The sequence below is a fragment of the Fukomys damarensis genome, unplaced genomic scaffold (assembly GCF_012274545.1).
Source record: "Fukomys damarensis isolate Sample0158 unplaced genomic scaffold, DMR_v1.0_HiC HiC_scaffold_33, whole genome shotgun sequence".
Taxonomy (NCBI): Eukaryota; Metazoa; Chordata; class Mammalia; order Rodentia; family Bathyergidae; genus Fukomys; species Fukomys damarensis.
The window spans coordinates 3,690,816-3,713,852 of record NW_022900945.1 but is presented as its reverse complement, the minus strand read 5'-3'; the positions used below and the strand labels follow the sequence as shown (position 1 = coordinate 3,713,852).

Here is a 23,037-nt window from a genome sequence, read left to right as displayed (position 1 = left end):
TATTATGCAGGAGATCAGGCAGACAAACATTTAAGATGAGCAAAAACCAATTCAAGCAACTATTAATTTTTAAAACCAGATATCTTCCTTTATGATGTTGATGAACAACCTAGCATGTAGACACAGAATCCCACTGAGAATTGCCTTTTGGAGATATTCGCTCCCTTATTGCTATGGACCCTACTAAATAAAATTCAGGGACAGATAACCAATTCTGGAGGGCACCTTAATCTGAAAGAAAACAGACCTTTCAAAGAAATCTACAGTGGCCAGGGTTTATCAAGTCAAAGTACTCTAACCTCACTGTGTTTTTCCATACATTTCCTTATGGTGCCAGTGTAAATATGTTTACATTCTTGCAACATATACATTAAAGGTGCCAGGCTCAGTGAAGTTTCCACAGACGTTTCTTGAATTTATTTAATAGGCATCCCCAAAATATCTATATATTTTAAATTATTTTGTAAAAAGAGGCTCTTAAAGATAACAGCAATTTCAAATCATAAATAAGAGATTAATCATGCAGTTTCAGAAGTGAGAACAGTGTGTGTCCCTTTCCTTAACAAGTGTAAAGATAAAAGTAAATAAAAAACTCACTGGTTTCTGCACTGTAAACACAAGGATACAGTGAATTAAGGTAGACTTGATACACTATCTTAAGAAACAGATTAGAACAAAGATACAAGTATTCTTGTACCAAAAATATCCTACTAAAAATCATGCAAAATCACAAAACAAAAAAAAGTCACTCATTCCTTCCACAGAGACTAAACCAAAATCTGACTTTTAAAAACTCCTTCATTACACCATTTGCCTAGAATTGGCTGCCTATTTTTATAAGTGATTTCAGAGCATCTGTGCAGCTAGAGCATGTTTTATGTAGAAACAGCAGGTAGCACAGCGATTGCTTTGCACACACAGCCTGCGCGCATTATCCAGCGGACCCGCATTTCCCACTCCCGGCGTGCACTCGGGACCCACTCAAATGTTCCATCTCCAACGTGTTAAGTCACTGTTGCTAATGCGAGAACCTGCAAAGCGCCCCGAACACCTCTCCATCCCGGCTTACCACGTATGAGCCACCGTGAAGCGACGCCGCTGCCGGATGCTCTTGTTCACCAGCAACTTTCTGAAAAAGCAGGGCGAGTTCCTGGGAGAACTTCGTGGAGAGATTTTGGGAGACGTGGGTCTGTTTCCTGGCAGTCTCGGAAGCTCAAGTTCTAAGTGCATTTGCTCCTTGAAAGTCTTTATGCAAACGTCAGGTTCCGAAGCAGGAAGTTCCTTTGATGAATTTTTTGCTGTCATGTCTTGTCTAAAGTGCTAGCTCTCACCGCCTAAAACGAAAACCTCAAACATAGCAGACACCCCGCTGCAGGTGAGAAGGCTGAGGAGTCTGCAAACTCTTCTCGGTTTAATTTGAGAAGCTGCGGTTCCAACTGGGGAGCTGCTCAGAGAGAGAGCGGCACGCCTGGAGAATGGCAAATCAGGCTGTCACAGGGAGCTTTATCAGGCTGGCTGTGCCTCTGAAAATGCGCCCAAGTGCTTCCTCTGTCAGGAACCTCCTTGTCGGGTGAAGCCAGTCTGCTGGCTACACACTGACACTCGCTGAATTCATTCAGCTGAGTATACCAGCTCATGAAATATTCATAAGAGCTCCCGATAAATCCTTCCCATGTGTTCTTCTAAAAATCTTATCAAACAGGCTGCATTCGCTAACAGAGAGCAAGCGACGCCCCTGAACCTCATCACTTCTTTCATCTGCACAAAGGACAGACCACAGTCGCCCTGCGTGTGTAAAGTTTAAAGTCTTCATTCAGAATTATCTTGCTTTGTAATGCACACAAACTCCGCCTACCAAATGCTATTGGCCCGGGATTATTTAAACAGCTGCAGTGTTTCCCCCTTAAAAGCCTTCTCCATTGCTCAGATTTTCACAAAATTGGGGGAGGCTTCGGTCTTTATCACAGTAAAGATGGACTAAATCGCGGAGTGCCAGGAAGCCTCACGGAAACGGCCTTCCAAATTCCATTTCTGAATCAAAGAGCTGGTTTGCTGAAGTTTCTTTTTCTCCTCCCTTCCCCAGAAAATCTAAAACAGCATCAATATTTGAAAAACAAAAAAATGCCCATGATTGGGAAAACACTGGATTTGGCTCATTCCCTCAAGGGATCTGAAGCCTAATTTTTATTCCAATAAGCATTTCACTCATTCTTTTGTTTAAGGGTGTTGTTCACGAGTTGCCCACAGCTGCACTCCATGTTAGCTGCCCAAACTCTTCCTACAGCCAAAGCTCTCTAAAATTGAAAAGGAGGCGACACCTGGGGAAAACAGGTGCCCCCAGTGGTGGTGTGGGATGAAAACTGAGACAATATGCACGTGTGCATGTGTGCTGGCGTGTACAGGCCTACGTGCGGGTGTGCACAATTCAGAGTGTGTGTGCACCTCGTTCACGAGTACTCATGTGAGTGCCACGGGGTGTGGATGCCAAAAGCAGATATTGTAGCTGACATTTTCCCTAGCAGGGAAATCAGTACAGCTTCTCTCCTTTAAAGGGCACATGGAAGTAGAAACAGTACCGTGCTGCTTAAAGTTTCCAGGTATTTTGAAAATAATTATTATCAGGGCCAACCTAATCTCAAGTAAATTTGACAAAGCAGAACAAGAGCTGGTCAGGAAGCGTGGCAGAAGAGGGAGGATTGCCAGTGACACATTAGGTGAAAAGTTCCCTTTTCCCACGAATGCCGGAGGTCTTCCAGCCTTAGACAGTCACACCCGTCATCTGCTCTAGTGAAAGATGGGCTAATATACGAAGGGCTAAAACCAACCTGCCCCTATGGGGAGGGACAAGTGGGTCCCACACTAACCCTTCAGGAAGTAATTCCAGCACAATGAGGCTTAAACCACTGATTTACAGGTAGTACTCTGGAAAGCTTCTCAACAGTTAACGCAACTACAATAGGTCCTGGACAAAAGCATACTGAAGACTTGTGCTGAACCTCAGTGATCCCCTGGTTTTACAACACATTCCAGAGACAGGGAAGCAGAGCTAGAAAAACTAAAGGACTTGTGCGAGGTCATACACAGTCGACACTACTGCTAAACCTAAACCCGTGTTGTCTGACTCCCAACTGGTACTCTATAGTTCAGTCACAAAGCTGCGCTTCTGTCCAGCAGCCCCTGGTGCATGCTCTTGGCATCTGGAGATACCTTGATTATCCTCTTTGGGAAGACAAGGCAGTTAGTGGTAATACTGTGGGAGAAAATATGGTAACACTATCTCGTGTCTGCTGGGTTATGAAATAAAATCTGAAACTTTCTGCCCAAAACTGCTATGATTTAAAACTGGGATACAAGACTGTATGATTCTGCCATTACTCAGAGTGATTTATAAGTAAAAAAAAAAAAAAGAAAAGAAAAGAAAAAGGCAGTTTGAAGCCACAAAAGATATTTCTCATATTTACTTTTCAAAGCTGCCAAACTATACTAAACATTTTAGGAATTTCTTCCCCAAAATATTATGACAAATTTCACAAGCCAGATCTAGCTGTACGTTAACTGCAGCGCAGAGTAGGAAACACTGACATAAACACACCTAACAGAGCAAAGCAGTCCAACTGTAATTATTTTCTATTTTTTATTTCCAGGTTTGTGTCATCACATGGCTTTCCATGTTACCATTTTCACAGTTCCTACTGTCCCAATATTGCAATTAAAACACTTTTAGAATCACCCTGAGAAATACAGGTCTCAAAAGCAGGTAAAACTATTAACTCTGTCTCCCCTAGAAAAAAATTCAAGAATAGCAAAGGAAGTTAACTGAAATGCAAAATTAGATCATCAGACGGTGTGCAAGCCTCAATTCTTTATCACCGGTAAGTGGTAGGACCATGATTACAGGTAAATGCAAGAAAATTTGTTTCTAGAGTTGAAATGCAAGAGAAAAACAAGAAGCAGTACCAAACATTGAAGCCAAAGACGAATCGAGACGATAGGAAACAGGAGACGGTAAGAAAAGAGTAAACAGAGTGTTACACTTCAAAAGAGAACAGAAGAGAAGGTAAATACGAGTTCCTGTGCTGTACACAGTGTCCAGGGAGGGACTAATGAACAAAATGAAAGCCTCCTGTGCACACAGAATCCTTAGCTCTTGATATCTCAAAGGAGAAATGAGTGATTTTTCAATTCTTCAGTGTACAAATATTTACCCTGAACAATTATTTGAGAATTCCAACTACAGCTATGTCTTCATGTCACTTAATGAAATTTCTGCTATCTACAATTTTTCAAAGCAATAAGAATCAGGAATTTATCATAGTAAAACTACCATTAAATTTTTAAATAGAATAATATAATCAATAATAATCAAATAATGAAATAAATATTATGGACAAATGGAAAATATTTCAGTTTTGCTAAATTGAAAAAGAAGGCCAATTAATTACAACCAAAGAAAATTGTAAATTTATGAGTATAACATTGTTTAAAATGTTTTTAAAAAGATCGACAACTTTATAATAAAATTATTTTAGATTAAAATAATTACATTCTTTTATATTCAATATCCTTTGATCTTTGAAAGTTGACCTGGAATAAATTTTCTCGCAAAGACAGTTTTTCAACAAAACAAATGTATTTTAAAGACATGAAACCTCAGTTTTTGTACAATAATCTTATGCCTGGCACAACAGTGAACTCAAAATAACATTGCTCTCATTTACTGTAAATACAAAGCTGGACACTTGAGAAGACAGATGAATCGGAGTTATTTGTAGGAAGATGGATGCACCTTGAGACCATAATGTAAAGTGAAATAAATCAGACACTGATATCACATGGTTTCTCTTCTAAGAGGAACTCAAAGTATAAATAATTTAAAGAGGAAAATAAAAGAGAGATGACAGGAAACAGGCAGGCAGGCAGACATCCTGGAGATAAGAGGGATCGAAGCACAGGGGAGGCCAGAGAGCAGGGAGGGAAGAAGAGGTAACGGGAGGAAGACACGACACTGTGCGCACCAGCGCCTCCCGGTGAGTGCACTGCTTGTGTGAGGCAAACACAAATACAAAGGGAAAGGAGAACTAGAAGGGCAGATTTAGGACTGTCCTTATCAACAGCCACACGATCAGTTTTATCTGTTTTACTGTCTGGCTGCTCTTTGCTGCCCTGAGGCACCCCTTGAGGGCCACCATTAAATGCAATGGAATTAAAGACACATAAACCCCTTGACTTCCAGCAAAGGCAACGTAGTAAGTATAGAACACAAACAAACAGCTGTAGCCTCGTCCAACAATCGAAAACAGCCAATAAACCACTGTACACAACTATACAACCACAAATCACATAACTTTTCTACTTTGGCCATAAGAAATGGAGCTAGAGAATTATCCTAATGTGACTGAAAAACGATAATATCCAACTGAATGAAAATAACCATCTAGTCATCCTTGAACCTTACAGTGCTCAGGCAATTCTTAAGAATAGAAAAAGTTTAGCGGCTGGGCTGGGCAGCTCAGGCATGGGGCATGTGCCTAGCATGCTCAAGACCTGGTTTTAATCCACCACCACAAAATAAGTCAGGATTATAGGGATATAGCTTACACTGATTAATACCTACTGAGTTCCAGATATGGTAGGAAGCTTTCTAACATTTCTTCCATTTGATCCTCCTAATTCTATCAAGACTGTTGAAAGCCTTTGCTTGACTTCCCCATGATACTAACTACTAGATCCTTTAGGGCTGGACTAAGTCTCATGTGATATTTATATCTAGAATGTGAGCCAGAGCCTGGCTAAGAGTAGATACTCAATAACTATTTCTTGCATGTACATTATTTTGTCTGTCTTCATATAAGATGGCCAAGATATTAAAATTAGAAAACCGTCCGAGAGTTGATGAAATAATCAAACCCAGGTCTTCTGCCATTTTATTACATTACACCAATGTTACCTAAACATTTTTAAAGAGAGCACAGCCAACAGGACAGAAGAAAGAATGCATGTTTCCAGGGTGGCTCAGTCTTATGGCTGGGGACTGATCTTCACCAGTACTACATGTCCTGTCTGAAGCTATCTACCATGTTGTCTTTACGAGACAATGCAATAAGAATGCTTTACTTTCACCCATATGATGGGGCCTGTCCACTCTTCATTAGTACAGTAGCACTGTAGAAGTCGAAGTTTAATCTGCACACCTGGTAAGGTCAGCTGACTCCTTGGAAAGAGGAGGCCTGGAGGGCAGGTGCTTGAGCACAGTCTCGTATGGTTCTTGGAAGTGGTGCAATCAGGGAAGAAGTGGATTCTTCCATGCCCCCTACTCACTTGCTCTAGCCACTCTGGCCTTGTCCCTGCCCGCTGACTATGCCAGGCAAGTTCCTCTCCCCGGGGTACCTGCATCATTTGTTTTCTCTTCTGCTTCCAATGTTTGTCCAGTAGCACTCTCCGGGTGGAATTTTCCATCACGGCCTTTAGAAAACTATTATGTATTTGTCAGCTTGTTATAGGTATTAGCTACCTATTTACTATGAGTTTAGCATCCCTAGAATTCAAGTTTTACAAGAGAAAATAATTTCACTTTGTTCACCCTTCTCATCCCAACTGTAGGACAGTGTCTGCCAAATGGCAAATATTTCAATAAATGTTAGTTGCATGGACACATGACCAGTCTTCTAGGTGCAGAATAAAATGGGGAAGGACACATCAAACAAAAACAGAATAAACTATCTTCCCCAGATTGGGCTAAGAGGTAATCTTCACCATTTTAAGTACTACTTTTGTTTTTAAAAATATGATTTCTATCCTCAAGGCAGTGTAAAAGCAGGACCCCAGTGCATTGTGATCTTCGTTCACAAGGTACAGTACACTGGTACGGGAGCCTTGCCAAACTCTCTCCCCTCAGAGCTTCCCCTTGTCGGCAGAGTAATTAGGTACTTCTTTCACAGGGCACAGTCTGAGAAGGAAGATAACACAGAATAAAAAATGCTCACAAAGTTCCCCTTTGTTTTCTATGTCATTGTGAGCATCCAGGTATATTAGACACCATGAGTCAGATGCTTTAAGGCAAAAAGAGAAACTGTTCCCATGGTAGGTTTTCTCAAAAACCACGCCAAAAGAGGGTATTAAAGTTCCCAAAGATAATACCTACCCTGCCAGAGAATTGTCTGTGTGCGTGACTTCAGATGAACAAAATCTTCAAGATGAAGGCAGAAAATGTTAGAAACAAAGGCATGATTGGAAAGGCTTCTTACACTAAAAATGAGCATTTTAAAATTATTTTATATCTTGTCAGCCGTTGTCCATGAAATAGGTAAGAGCGACGCAGCATTAATCTACAGTTAGGAACTTTCAATGCAAATGCTTATCAATGGAAGTCTGATTAACCATGACAGAGCAGAGATCACAGAGGACAGAGCACACACAGCAGAATGAAAGCAAACCCCCACCCCCATATGTCGATCTTCAGGGATCCAGTCCATGTTTATGGTTGCCCTGTGCGCTATTTCCCAGAAACTGCATTATCTGAAATTAATATTTCAATGAGTTTTGAAAGTGTACAGAATACATATGAATATGAAAAAAATGCTTCAAATAGCATGAGTTGAAGCAAAGCTGCCTAACTTAATTTCAAGATTTGTTTATTCTCTACGTAGACCATTAACTTGAAATCTGTTCATATTGGAGATCTTTTCAAATTCTGTAACATTAATGAGGATGAGTTCCTGATTTTTAATGAAGAAAAGAGAACACTGTCAACCAAGCCTAGTTATGAAATTTTAGAGTTAAGTAACTCAAACTTAATTTCATATGATCAAAACAGTGCAATATTAAGCACAGGGAAAATCGGAGGCCTAAGACATTTTATACAGAAGCATCCTGAGCTTTACAGAAAGGACTTTCAAAGAGAATCTATACTTTTAGAAAGTTTTTGATGTTACATTTTTGTCTTCTCATTTTTCAATTTACCACTCAATCAGACTGAAATCAGGCTCTCCATGATGATGTTTAATACACACAAAGCTTCATGTCATCACCACTGCAGTTGGAACACAGAATGGTTCTATCACCTCCCCAGTCCCCAGCAAAAGCTCTCGCATGTCACAGCCTTATACTAACATTCTCCTGATCTCCCACAACCCTCATCTGTTCTCCATCACTGTCAATCTGTGTTTTCAGGGCCGGGGATTTGGCTCAGTGGTTCTGCCGCCTCGCAAGTACAAGGACCCGAGTTCAATCCTAGAATTAAAATCAATAAACAAACAAACAAATAAATAAAATGTATTTGTATTTTCAGGTGTATCTTTTAAAGCAAATCAGCCAGGGATTTAGCTCAGTGGTTCCGCCGCCTTCTTTGCAAGTACAAGGACCTGAGTTTGATTCCCAGTACAAAAAAAAAAAAGCGAATCATACAATATTTAAGACAGACACATGGCAGTGGGTATAATAAGTCCCAATTTAAAACTATACTACAAAGCCACTGTGATAAAAACAGCATGGTACTGGCAAAGAAACAGACCTGAGGCTCAGTGGAACAGACTGGAAGACACAAAAACAACTCCAGATGTACTCAGCTACCTCATCTTTGAAAAAGGAGCTGACCATCCCCACTGGAGGAAAGATAGCCTCTTTAATAAATGGTGTTGGAAAAACTGGATCTCAACCTGCCAAAGATTAAAACTAGACCCTTATCTTTCACCATGCACTAAATTAAAATCCAAGTGGATTAAAGATCTTAATATTAAAACAGAAACACTAAACTTGCTGAAGATAAGTTAGGCAGAACTCTTGAAAACATTGGCATAGGAAAAGACTTTATGAACAAATCCTCAGTAGCACAGGAACTAGCAGAAAGAATCAACAACCGGGATCTCATCTTATTAAAAAGCTTCTGCACTGCAAAAGAAACCATCAACAGAACTAAGACAATCTACAAAGTGGGAAAAAATTTTTAACAGCTGTTCCTCAGACAAAGGATGATTATCTAGAATATATAAAGAACTCAAAACAATCAGTCCCCCCAAATATAAAGACCCAATTCAAAAATGGGATTCTGAAATGAATAGACATTTCTCAGACAAACAAGTAAAAGCAGCAAGTAAATATATGAAAAAATGTTCCACATCACTGGTCATTTAAGAGATGCAGATGAAAACAACACTGAGATTCCACCTCACCCCACAAAGAATGGCTGCTATCAAGAAATCACACAATAACAAATGCTGGTGGGGTTGCGGGGAGAAAGGAACCCTCTCCAGCGTTGGTGGGAGTGCAGACTGGTGCAACCACTATGGAAATCAATATGGAGATACCTCAAAGAGCTGGGACTAGAAGTTCCATTTGACCCAGCCATCCCTGTTGGGTATTATCAGTTGGAAACTGGATAGAGAAGATGTGGTTTTTCTATAAAATGGAATACTACTCAGCCATAAAGAATGAGAAATTAGATTCATTCATAGGAAAATGGATACATTTTGAGGATATACTCCTAAGTGAGATACATAAGTCACACATGTGTAAATACCAAATAGTTTCTCTGGTGTGAAAAACTATAATAGTACTCAAGATCCTAATGAGATAATTAACAATGTGAAATAGGAAGAAAAGGGCTAAAGGTGTAGGTAATGTGGGAAGGGCAGGGGAAAGGGAATAAGGGAAAAGAAAAAAATATGAGAAAATGAAGAAATGGAAATAAAGTGTTTGTAAATGGGGGGGCAGGGACAAGGGGAAAAAAATGAGAACCAAGACCTGTCATGTAAAGGTACAAGATCCCAGTAATGAATGTAACTGTACTGTATACCCTAAAATGTACTAATAAACTCAATAAAAAGAAAAAAAAAGATTTTCAGGCCAACTTATTTCCTCAGCACAAGGTCTGTGAAGTTTAGCCCAGATTTATTAATAGTTCATTTGTTTTTATTGTCAAGTGGTGTTCCATCATGCAAAGATTTGTTTATTTGCTCACATACTGAAATGTATCTGGGCTGGGATGGGTCGCTGGCAGCATGACCTGGGAGCAGGCACTGTTGTCACCGCTTCTCTCTTTTTTCTGTCCTCCTCCTCCTCTCCCCCTTGCCGCCCGGCCCCTTCCTCTCCCTCTCCTCCTCTTCTTCTCTCCTCCCTGTCCATCTCCATCTGTCTCTGCCCCCCCACTTTCCCTGCCACCCTACCTTCCTCTGCCCCACCCTTGTTCCTCTCTGCCTTGAGGTGAGCAGCTTTCTTTTACGGTACCTCCCACCATGCCATTTCTGCCTTGGAGCCAACCAACCACGGGCTAAACTCTCAAAACCAGAGCCAAGATCTTGCATCTTGCACTGTGCACAGTCATTTCCTAAGAGTAACTTTTGCTACTGTAGTTCGTTCCTAATGCTACTGGGAGAAGCAGTCACCAAGGAACAGCAGAAGGCTTGGCATCTTTCACAGTAATTTAGAGAAAAAGCTTCAACAAGTGGACCCCAGTTGACACCTAATCTGTGTTTTGTCTGGACCACTTTCCCCAGCAACAATCCCCCTTGTCCATTGCTGGTCTGGGGTCACCAATCCCTCAAAACATAGAGGTCTAGAGGGAACATGATCTGTTTCCTCATCCTCCTTATGTCTATATTCCTACCAATTCAGACAGCCTTCAATCACAGACTTACTGAGTAGGTATGGGGCAAGGGCACGATTTTTATTTTCTTCAGTAAGCCTGAATTATTGGTTGAAGTTTGCATACCTTTACTAACCGTAAAATCAAAAATGTTTAAAGTGTCACGAAAATTTCATTATAACTGTGACTTGATTGGCTTTTCTATATAATATCAATTCGCTTTTTATTTAACATTTTGTGAACTGTTATTCTATACATACATAATAAATCTTAAATGATATAATAGCATAGTAGCCAAGAACATAATGCTTCCTGTATGCACAGGGCTCACCAAAAAAGCTCTACGTCCTTAGCAAATAAGGAGCACGATTTATTCTCTCTGCATTAATTCTTTATCTGAAACTATTTCACACACATTGCACATGCTTCTTACATGAGAAATTAATGGCTAAAGCTCAAGAATATGAATAGCATTAGCTACTCATTTATTCGACTGATATTAGCTAAATGTCATCTACAAATGAGGCACTGTGCTAGTTAGAAATACTGCAATGAAGAGCTAAGCTGTGTCTGCCATCATGATTCTTGCCGTCTGATACAGGACTAATCCAGTCAGACTCTAATCACAGTTATAAACCCACCGGCCTTGTTGTTCACCTATGCTCCTTGGGAAGGAGATAAAATCAGACGCTCTTTCATGTACATCAGAACGTTTATCCTCATACTGGCTGTCCTGTACGATCAAGTACTGGAGATGTGTTTTGACTTTGCCTCTATTCCATGCTGTTGGTCTCTGTCCCTTACTCATGACTCAGCCTATAGATTTTCTAAAATATTAAAGACATGAAGATGCCCACACAGTAACACACATCAACAAACTCAAAGACACAACTTAAAAAATCCTCGTACTTTACCTTTCCTTGAATCCTGACTAGAACACTAGGAAAGCTCTATCCAATTTCAACTGCAAACAACAAGTAGATTTTTTAATTTATATTAAACCAAAGCCTGGCTCACAATAGTGCAGCCTCTGTTGGTTCTACTGGAATTACAAATGAATTACAAGTGAATAAGTCACTCACAACCTTCAACAAGGGCTAATGCTGTTCCTCTTCTGACCTGTTTAACTACAGCGCTTCCACCAGTCCTTCTACACAGAGAGAAGATCACGTGTATGCCTCCTGGACTAAACCTCTGGCATGTACGATGGAAATGGCGGAGGGTAGTTTGCTAGGGCCACCATGACAAAGCCCGAACACTGGGTGGCTTGGGCAACAGAAACTTATTTCTGTCTCACAGTTTTGGAGGCAGGAAGTCCAAGGTGTTGGCAGGATGGGCTCCCTCTGTGGGCCTGAGGGAATGATCTGGTGCAGGCCTCTCTTCCTGATTTATAGATGGCTGCTTTCTCCACTCATCTCTTCCTGTCTTCCTCGTATTGGTATCCAAGCTGCCCCTTTTTATAAGAAATGTCAGTTACGTTGGAATAATACCAACTTTAATGACTTGCTTTTAATTTGATAGTCACATTATCTCTCCAAATTAGGTCAGACCCAGGACTTTACATTAAGCAGTTTTCCATTACTATAACAAATACACAACATAATTAACCCACAAATTTTGTCTCACAGTTTTGGAGTCATGATTAGTTGGCTCTAATGTTTTGGAGCATGTTATGGTGGGGCAACTAGTGAAGCAAAAACGATTCACCTCATGGTCAGAAAGTGAAAACCCAGAAAACGTGGAAAGATGGACATGGGGTCCCACAGCCTCCTATGAAGCTGTGCCCACAGGGCTTAAAGGCCTCTCCCGGCTCCGCAACGCAAGGGTTCCACCACCTTGCACCAGCACCATGCATGGACTTTCGTGGGACACCTCAGATCTGACTCATAGCAGACTACAGTATATACATTTTAGGGTACACAATTCAACCTATAACAGTCTGCCCTCTGACCCCAAAAATTTATGTCCATTCACTCCATCCCAACATCCCCGAAAGTTTTAATCAACCCAAGTCCCTAATCTCAATGAAACCATCCAAATCAGTGACGAGTGCGACCTGGAGTAGAATTGCAACAAAGTTCCTCTCTATCCGCAAACTTAGAAAACCAGGTAAATCATCTGTTTTCAAAAAATACTGGTCAGACAGTCCTGGGATAGACATTCCTACTCCAAAAGGGGAAACATGGAAGAAAGAAAAAGGTAACAACAAGGTTAAAAAACAAAGTTTAAAAAAAAAACTAGCAAGGAAAATTCCATGCAGTTTTAAGGCTTGAGAATAAACACTCTTGGCTCAATTTACTGACCTCAAGGTCTACCACCCTGACGGCATTAGCACTACTCTTTAACATCACGGAGTCAGCCCCACTTCTGGAACTGAACACAAGGTCGCCCTTCCTGCCAGGCCCTATGCCTTCTGGGCCTGTGGTGTCGATGGCAGCATCACTGGCTACTGAATCACCTTCTGGCCTCCTGCCCTTTTCTCATAAAGCCTATCTGCCCCCAGTAGCTGTGACAATCCCATCCTGCCTGTAGAATCCCAGAAGTTTACGTCTTCCTTCATTTCACCCCACTCCTTTCCCCTTCTGCCTAAGCTAACAGGATTTCCACTGATACGAAACTCTCAGAAATCGCATTGGATTCCAGTAGAATTCACAGGGGTCAAAGCCACCAGACAAGAGGGCCCTACACAGATCTTTCCTGTGTAACTGCATCTCAATTCCTGGCTTTTCTTGAGACTGCTGATTGGATCCACAGTTCCCTTGCCCTTTTAGGAAGTAGCTGCCCATCATACCTTGGATGTTTGCTCCACAGTAAGCTTCCTTGGGATTTTTGAGAATTTCAGAAACCTTCAAGCTTTGCTTAATATGGCTTAAGAACTCCTTCTTTGATGGAGGCCAGGATGTGCCTGCAACACTGTGCTTGGAAATCTCAGCCAAATAAGTTCATCATTTACAAATTCCAATTTTCACAAAACAAAACTAAAACACGATGAGGTCAAGTAATTTAGCACTTTGTACCAAGACTCACCTTTTCTCCAGCTGGCAATAGCATGCTGTCATTTCCACAGAAGACCCAGTCCCTAGCACCTCTGACATTCATTTTTCTACCCAACAGGGTCTTCAAGGAACCTCAAATCTCTTCTAGTCACTTTCCATGATCAAATTCCAGTTTAAAGTATTTGTTACAGTGCAACCCTACTACTTACACTGAGTGTCATAAAGGACAGAAACACATTGCCTCACAGTTATGAGTCTAGAAGTCTAGCCATTGGGGATTGGCAGGGTTGGTTCTTTCTGAGGACCACAGGGACAGGATCCAAAACCGGCTTCTCTCAGAATGAGAGATAGGGAAGGAAGAACGAGAAGGACAAAGAGAGTCAGTTGAGCAATGAGATCTAACATGTGGCACTGAATGATCGGTTGCTATACACTAAGCACTCTTGTCCACATCACTATAATGTCCCTTTAATGCATATGATCTACACTTTATAGATGAAGAACCTGAATTACAGACTGAGTGAATTACCCAACGTCAACCAGGTAGTGTTAAAACCCAAAGCCATCAAACTTCAAAATTTACACTTTAATCCACTCCACTTCCTTGCAAAAAAGAAAAATGAAAAAGAAACATGGATAAATAAAACCCACTGTAGGAAAACCTGCTAATTCTAGTTACCTTATATTTGAAATTAGAATCTTGCCCACATCTGCCTAGATGTCATAGTTCAGGGGCAACAAAGTAATTTGAGTATGTGATAAAAATTAGTTTCACCCCAGCAGTAAACTAATTTTATAAATGAGTTATTTTAAAAAATAATTTTGTCTGAATGCACACTTGTCAACTGTAAGCTAATTTTTGAAGAGAATTATTGGCTTAATGTGTTTTAACATGTCTGTTCATTCGCAGTTCAACATTAAAATTTATTTGACCTTCATGTGTTGCTAAAACCTAGAAATTTAATGTGTCAGTTTCTTTCCAATCTTAGAGATGGAAATACTGTCCCATAATTTTATTTCCATCCTGTTGTACCTTCTTATAGACACTCCTCAGATGGATGTTTAGGGACTCTTAGGTTAAATACTTAATTCCGTTAACTATCATTTCTTTGAATAGTATTTTGGTATGAAATCGACTCTGATTTTGCAAGCACTAGGCTGAAATTTTATAGTTTAATTTGTGTTCCATTAACTAGAACCAATGTTTTCATTTTATTTTTGCTTATTTAGAAATTTTAGAGAAAAGCCTAAATTAATGATTCTATTCTTCCTTAATCTTTCAAATTTTTTTTCTTTATTTTGGGGTGTATATAAAATGTTAGAAGATACCCAAACTTCCCACTTCCCATCAGCTGGAACAGTGCCCTCAGGGACGTCTAGTTCCTTCTTCCAGTCTACCTGTCACCATTTCTGGTTTCACTTCCAGGATTTCCTGATACATCCTGGGGTTTCTTGGAAGGTTCCCAAAGCCCTGCATGTGAGCGTAGAAAACTGTAGCAGGTTTTCAGTAGGATGACCCAGACCTGGCATCAGCTTGAGACGTGGGATCCTAGCACCGCCTGTCAGCACCCGGATGTACAAGTTCTCGCAGGTTTCCTCGAGATTTGGGCGGCATAAAAGGACACAGGGCCAAGAAGAGCTTGCTGTCTCGCTTTTCCTCATGATAGCCAGCCCTGTGTCCTCCAGGGTTTTCTTTTATCTTGAGTTTTCCTTTTACTCGCTTTGCCCAAGCTCGCTCTGCAGAGCCAGTTTCTCCCTCACTCACTTTCATTTTTCAAATAAACTTTGCTACTGCTAAAATAAAATAGAACAGACCTGCTTACATACACTGCAGCCAAAGACAATTTCATCCTCCCCGAAATGTGAGCACAAAGGAGAACCAAATAAAGGAAAAAAAGGAACACCAGTACCCTCCCCCTTTAGAAAAGTGGTTTCTATTCTAACATCACAGCCTACGATCACAGTTGTAGACTCCAGCGGAGATTCCACAGCAAAGGAATTGTGCCTCCCAAGGCAGAGATACAAATTTCTGAATCGTGACAGCAACAGCTGAAGACTAAAGACAGACAGTCAAAACACCATTTTCTGTACATTTTCAGTTGTTAAAAAAGCAGTTACAGTACATCATGTAGGATGTTTACTGTTTTAACCCTGCAATGGCTCTACCGGGAGAAAGACCCAAGACAGGAAATACGACTGTATTGCCTTCCTCTATGCACACGGCTGTCAAAGTGGTCTCAGCTCCTTCCCAGTGTGGTCCTTTCAACTGTACCCTATATAAATGTGGAGAGTGGTCATCAACGGAATAGCCTCACTGTAATAAATAGTGAACTTACATGTGCCCCTCTCACACGGCCAAGCCACTCTCTCCTCGGGCTGTCTGCCTTCTCTAGATCTTGCAGCGGTCCTGCCCTCGCTTCGCTCCGTGTCTTCTCAGAGAAGCTGCACCTAATGACCCCCAGGAAACGGCATCTCCACCCTCCTGTGCAGTTAGTTTACTCAACTTTGTTCTTCCAGTCTCTTCCATTACTCCTGGGATTGCTACTGTCTGACACCCTCACTGTGGCAGAATAAAAGTCCCAGGAAGAAAAGGACATTTAAAGTTTGACTTATGCCCTAAGCCCAGTACCTGCATGTGCCTGGCATTCAGCAGGTATCCCACACGTCTGCCTCAGAAGAAACTCAAGTAGTTAAACTGCAAATGTACCTACTCTGGGCTCCCACTGAGCACCATGTGCTTCATCCTTGGTCATTTCTACCAAATTCACAGGCAATTTCATTTTTATAGCCACCGAGAAGAGATGCTGAGAGACTCACTCCAAGTGGCAGGCCACGAGCAAGGAGAAGCTTCGTTTTAAATTTGCTGATCCTAAATGGCCATTTTGCCATCACTGCTGGGGCTCCACTGAGAGCTTAACCTTCCTCAGGGGAGACGCGGTGCAGTTCTGCCCTTTGAGGGAACGCTCCTTGCTAGATGGAAGGCAAGGCGAACGTGGAGCCGTGACCTTCTCAATGCAGTAGCTGCTCCACCGGCAGCAGGATTTCCGCCTTCACATCACACAGTGGTGACACCGTGTGCCGAGGAATAGGATTCACAGGAGGAGAAGGAGCCCTGCCAAGGGCAGGAAGATGATCTGTACCGAATGCTATCTGCACAGACAGCTCACTTTGATGTCAAAACTCAAGGCCAGCAGCAGGCCAGCAGCCATCACATGTCCCTTAGGTAGAAGACCACAGTTAGAGGCTCATTCCTTTCTTCCTCATGTGGACTTCCAAAAGGGGGCCTCACTTTAGTAAAGGAACTGGGATGCTGTTTGAATTTAATTTTCACAGCTCCGTAAATATTGGAGAAAAAACAGGAGGAAGAGGACAATGAAAATTAGGGAAATAGATCAAGGTAGATCACCAAAAATATGTAGTAACCAATAATGTTTTGTGGAATTTTTAAAAATACCTATTAAAATTCCAGATGGATAATGAAGATATAAGATTCCAAGGTGAGAGACATATACATCTGTATAAAATTCTAAGTGATTCAGTGTTCAAAACACTAAGCTGGTTGTCAGGGAGATTCATAGGAGGTGTAGTAATTCCCTTCTCGGTTCTGAGCTGTCGCTTACACTGCCCCAAAATGTGGCATCAAAATTAAGAATTATCTTGCCATAGATAACACTGTATTTCCTAAGCAGTACTCTTGATATTTTTAATAATGTAGCAATCTTTAGAGAATCTGCATGTGAAAATGCTTCCGTGGAAACAAATTAAAGCCCAGAAAATTGAAGAGTGATCAAGCAGAGAATAGCCTAAGTGAACGAATTATTTATCAAGAGTCTGTACTTTGAAACCAACCCTAAGCCAGGTTCTTCATCACCCTCGAGCAAGTCCTTTAATTTCGGCTTCTCAATTTGTCAGCCACAGACAGAAATGTTCATACCAAGTGTTATGCAGGGTAATTCATGGAAATGAACAAATTACAATTTCAAATTTAAATGGCAGTGCATTTGCCGTGCAATCTGGCACATATATTCGGATAGTGTACTCCTTACAAGAGGTAACAGTGTAATAAATGCAGTCACACTCATTTCTAAGTATTCTCTGTAAAGGAGGAGATTCCAGTTTCAGTAGGGTTCCTAGTTTACACACAGTTGCTCAAAGATTACTGTTTGTTCACCAGCATGACTTAAATAAAAATAAAATTTGCTCCTCAGGGACAAAAGCAAGTCTTTCAGAGCAGGGAGCAAACAGAGTCAGGCCTTTAGAATAACACACATGCATGTATGCTAGAGATTAGCACACATAAAATCGCGTAGAAGGCACAAAATGAACAGCACACCTCACTGTCCCAATTCACCTGCTGCATTGAGGACAGCGTCAGATCTGTATGTTTATTACAAAGTGCAAAAAAGTCTACAAATGGGACCAATGGTTTCTGAGGAATTATTGGGTTATTTTTACTAAATATTTGAAATATTTCTCAGGTTACACTTCTCTTTTCTTTCTTTAGGGGGTGAGGGGGTGGGTACCAGAGATGGAACTCAGGACCTTGTACCTGCAAGACAGGCAGCATCTGAGGTTATGTTTAACATGATTTCACTATACAAGCTTTATTTTACAGAGGACTTCATAGAGAAAACTTGAAGCTCACAACATTCATGGTTAATGCACTACTAACAGTGCTCTGAAAGCTTGTCTGTCTGTGACCCCACGTGCCTTCTATTTCACCGGCGGTGTGCCAGGTGTAGCTTCACGACCAGTGCCACTTGGGGTAATATTTGCTAAAGGTAGTTTTTACCCGGTCTTAAAGATTGCTGTCTTCAGAAACAGACACTCTGGGATTCAACCCAGAAGCTGCGCTCTGAGAAGTGTTCAGGGATTGTGACGCGTGCCAATAGTATGGAACCACGGCATTCTGCCATGCTTTCAAAGCTGCTATCACAGAATTCCAGCACATATTGAGACCAGAAGAAAAAAGGCAGAAGTATATCTACGTGGTCAAGTTTCCTAAATGTACACTTGCCAAGCTAGAAGGTAGCTTCAGCTAAAATACAGAGCGTGGGCTTTCCAAAACTTAGAAATGTTTAAGTGAAAATGAAAAACAGGTTCCGCCTTGTGAGTTAAGTCAAATAATTGTGACTGCCTGAGTCACTGACATAAAAGGTTTGTGAGGGCCAGGGATTTAGCTCAGTGGTTCCGCTGCCTGCTTCGCAAGCATACGTTCCTGAGTTCAGTCTCCAGTCCAAAAAAAAAAAAAGGTTTGTGAGGTTGCTATCCGTGGGGCAAAACACCCAGGATGAACGTTCCTGTGGACAAGGGAGGAGCAAGTGAGTAGCATCCACACAATACAACTGATCTCCCAAGAGCACCTGCGATTCTATTAACACCTGAATCACTTCCCGTGCAAGGAGCCAACTTCAAGATGCACTTTTCCCAGCAGGTGGCTTATTGCAAATAACAGTGGGGTCTGAATACGGAATTGGACCAAAGCCATGCAAGATCATCCCAAGCACAGCTCCTTTTATCGTGGGTAGATGCATCACCATGACTGGGAATAGTTCTGAAGAACAGCTTTGAGTTTAGTAAAAGCATCACATTGCTTACACATCTGGGGAGAAGACCTCTACGCAGAAACTAGAAAAGAGGCCAGTCATGAATAGAATTTCCAGCTTGATGACATAAACATTATCTCCATCCTACATTTCTGCCTTCCAGAATCGGCGCCTTGTTTTGCATGTTTTACACTAGAATCATTTCAGGATTTGTTTGATGTGTGAATCTGTCCATCTCCCCAACCAAACTGGCAATTTCTTTAAGAGACAGAAGTCTTATATTCTTTTCCTCTCAGTGCTTTCCCACAATAACTTCCTGAAATCTTTTCCTCATAGAAGCTCTTGAGTATTCATTAAAAACAAATTAACAACAAAAAGAAAATAGCTACCAACTCCTGGCTGTCTACTGTGTTCTATGGCTCTGCAAATAAAATAACTATGCACAATATGCATTTCCAACTCCATTTGTGCACTTAGAGTTCAGAGATTCAGAGCTGAACAAGTCTTTATTCAAAACCAGTCCCATCTCACTCCAAAGTGATTTCTCTATTTTCTCTAAAGAAAAATCAATTGCTTCACAAAATAGAGTATAAAAAGTCAATGATGCCAGGGATTTAGCTCAGCGGTTCGGTGGCCTGCCTCGCAAGCGCAAGGACCCGAGTTTGATCCCCGGTACCAAAAAAAAAAAAAAAAGGAAAAAAAAAAGTCAATGAGTTTGAATGCCTAGTCAACCTCCATCCACTCATAATGACCCATGAACTGAAGCATTTCTCTGCCACCCTCAGTTTACTTCTGTGGAAATGGAACTATTTAAAGAACATTATTTTGTGGTATTCCAATTAGTGGGGAAAAGGTCTTGGTTCTGGAGCTGATTTTTTTTCCAAAATTGCCAATTAGCTAATGTTCATCATAGCTGGCTAGCCTTCGGTTTTCCTGATAAAAACAGCCGGAACAGATTCTTCAGCCAACAGAACACTTTCTTCTTAGAACTTTACCTAAATGCAATTAGAAGAATCTTCAAGACAAAATAGTCATTCATCCCAAGCTTTTGCAAGATGGCAATATGTCACACTGAACTTTATGCAGGACACAAATGGGATCGCTCAGTACATGTCTGGTCGTAGACAAGTTAAAAACCACAGTGTATGTTAGTCTCTCCTGTCTTTACTTAAAGATATATGTCTCAAAAAGTGTTTCTGAATGATAGCTGAAATGGACTGTGTGTAAGACTAGCTGCGTCTAAGTCAGGGGGGTAACTGAAAATGCCTTCCAAAACAGCAACACAGAAACACCAAGTGAGTCGGGCTGCATGAGACAGGGTGCTAGCCCTGGTGAGTTTTCTTCCACTCCTCACCTACTTTTCAGTAAGTATCATACCACTTCAGGTTTATTCTGTCTCTCTTCTAATTCCACTTTCAGAAATTGAAGAATTACTCTTTTGCCAAAGGTACTTTCCGTGCCAAGAGGCTGACACTGACGACGACAAATTGTCCCCTCCTCAGAGAAATAATCAGCTTTACAACATCTTCTCAAGCAATCAAGACCTATATAAATTATATGAAAAAAGTAACCAGAAGAATCAAAAGGCTACGATACACAGGCTTCTGAAGAACTCAACACTGTAACAGATGCATAAAACAAATGGCCGGTCATCTTCAGGACCAGGACAAGTAAGAGAGCTGTACAAACATCCTCAGAGGCCCCTTGCAGGAAGAATCTCTGGCCACTGGGAAACTAGTCCTCGAAATGGCAAACTAGATCCGCAAACAAACGTCGTCTGCCTCAACCCCACCTGGAGTCAAAGGGCAAGGAACCTCATGCTCAGGAGTTGAAAACTCAACTCTGCTGAAAGGAAACAGAAAACTCAGCCAATGCACATTGTGATGCGTTAGCAAAGACTTTCCATACCAGTCTCCACCTAGTCTAACTGGCCAAAGCAGTGTGATTTCCTATCAGAGCAGTAACAGTGACGGGCACTTCTTGGTAGCACAGAAGGTGGTTTTCTATTGCATGGCATTTTAAAGACCAAACGAAGAGGAGAGCATGACCTACTTTGTTTCGCCATTGGTGCTTGTTTCTGAAGTCTCGCAAATTACATACCGTTACAGAGCTGGGAATATAGCAAAACACCTGCACAGGTACTCTAGACGTACTGTTCCCAGTTTTGATGCTAATTGCTCTTTTTCATTCTTGAGCATTCATAAGCAGCTGATCTTGCTGATGACAGCATCGTTTGTGAGCATTGCCAGGACTGTCATTCTAGACCTGAAACAGCTGGAATAAATATCTCAGCACGTTCTTCTCACATCAGTGACATATCACCCTGCAGACACATATGACACGTCTTCACTCACTCATGGGTTCTTGCATTTAAGTCCCATAAGGCTGGTCATGAAACAGTTCCCCTAAAAACCTCCCCAGTTACTCCCCATGACTATCTACTAATAAAGAACCCAAATAGATACTTCTTACTGCAAAGATTTTTCCATAGCTGGGAGAGGTAATGACTGCCATTAACATGTGCTTTCTATCAAATGCCTTCAAAGAAAATTTAATGGAGTTGCTCGGTGTAGAAAAAGTAATTAGGCTATTAAAGGACCAGCTGCCATTTTCGAAGCATATAGTCATCATATTGTAAATTAAAGTTCAAGAATTAGTCACCTATCCCAATTGTCTACAACCTGGTCATGAGACAATTAAACTGAGAATGTCACAACTTAAATTCTGTGTATCTTCAGGTCAGTCTGTTCCTGGTTTCTCCTTTCCTCTCTTCTGGAACTTCTCAGCCTGAACAAGTCAGTCTTTTGCTTTATAAGATTCACTGATCTTAGGGATCTGCAGGATAGATTCCAGTCCCTTCAGCTCATGTCTGTCTGGAAGCTCATGGGCCTCTCCTTTCCCATCTGGAATGGATACTCTTCTGAGATAAATCCAAGTTCCTGTTCTGCTTGGCCCAGAATCTTCTTCCAGCAACACCTCCTGCAGCCTTCCCCACCCCCACATACACACGTATGTTCACACTTCCGTGTGTGTGATCATGCGCACTGCTTGTTACACTCACAGTGTTCTCTCTCTCTCTACACTGGTGCGCTCCCCTCGAACTCTTCTCAAAAGCCACTGAATGACTCAGTCTTGGAAGATCTCTGGTGCCTCCCAGTTGAGCATCTACAAGCTGGTATTCCATTGTCCTCGATAGGTGCTTTCACCACAGACCTTATTGTATCATATACTTGTTAATGACACATTATAGCTGTATTTCCCCACTTGACTGTGAATGACATGAGAATTCAATCTGGCATCCCATAGCGATCTTTATGTCTTAGATTCCTGCTACAGGGTAAACCCACAGCAGACGTGGAATCACTCACCCTGGGCTGGTTAAGGAAATACAGTCTGGAACCAGATTATTTAACAGTGACACAGTCAGAGATCATCCACAGCAGTGATAACACCTGCACAAGTCACAGGAAAGCGTGCAGTCCACATGTGTATTTCCAGACACAATTTCCACCGTTGGGTATGTGTTTCCAGTTTCACATTGAACACTAGGAACTTTATGACCCTTAAAGCATAACCCGCTTTACGAATTATTGCTTTACTTCACATCGATTTTAGTAACATGCATATCAGGAAGTCAATCTGAGGGCCTCCTACATAGAAAGAGCACAACAAAGATGTGCTGAGTAAGTGAATGAATGGGTAAAAGTAATATTTTGGCTTGAAGAAGTACAAGAAGAGCTACTCACACACTGTTACTACTTTATCTACAAAGGTTGAGCATAAAATGGACTTTCAAGATTGATACCTAGAAGTGCTTGAGAGCCTAAAATGATCTTCTGAGAAATCCCTCTTTGCTCAGGCTCAGAACTGACATTAGAATGGAAAATGAGGAAGGACTGGTAGAGCACTGCCAAGG

At 41.3% G+C, this 23,037-nt stretch overlaps 1 protein-coding gene across 2 annotated transcripts in view; it reads right to left on the bottom strand.

The window, feature by feature from the left end:
- The window catches only part of Pde4b (phosphodiesterase 4B), a 495,360-nt gene that overhangs the window by 327,238 nt on the left and 145,085 nt on the right, over positions 1-23,037 (bottom strand). Inside the window, exon 1 of one of the 2 annotated variants that reach the window (XM_010605090.2) lies at positions 1,070-1,761. The exons of the other annotated variant lie outside the window; for it this stretch is intronic. Coding sequence (XP_010603392.1) covers positions 1,070-1,305 — 236 coding nt within the window. The 5' untranslated portion in view covers positions 1,306-1,761. Of the gene's footprint in view, positions 1-1,069; positions 1,762-23,037 lie in introns of those variants that run through there. 2 annotated transcript variants of the gene reach the window in all.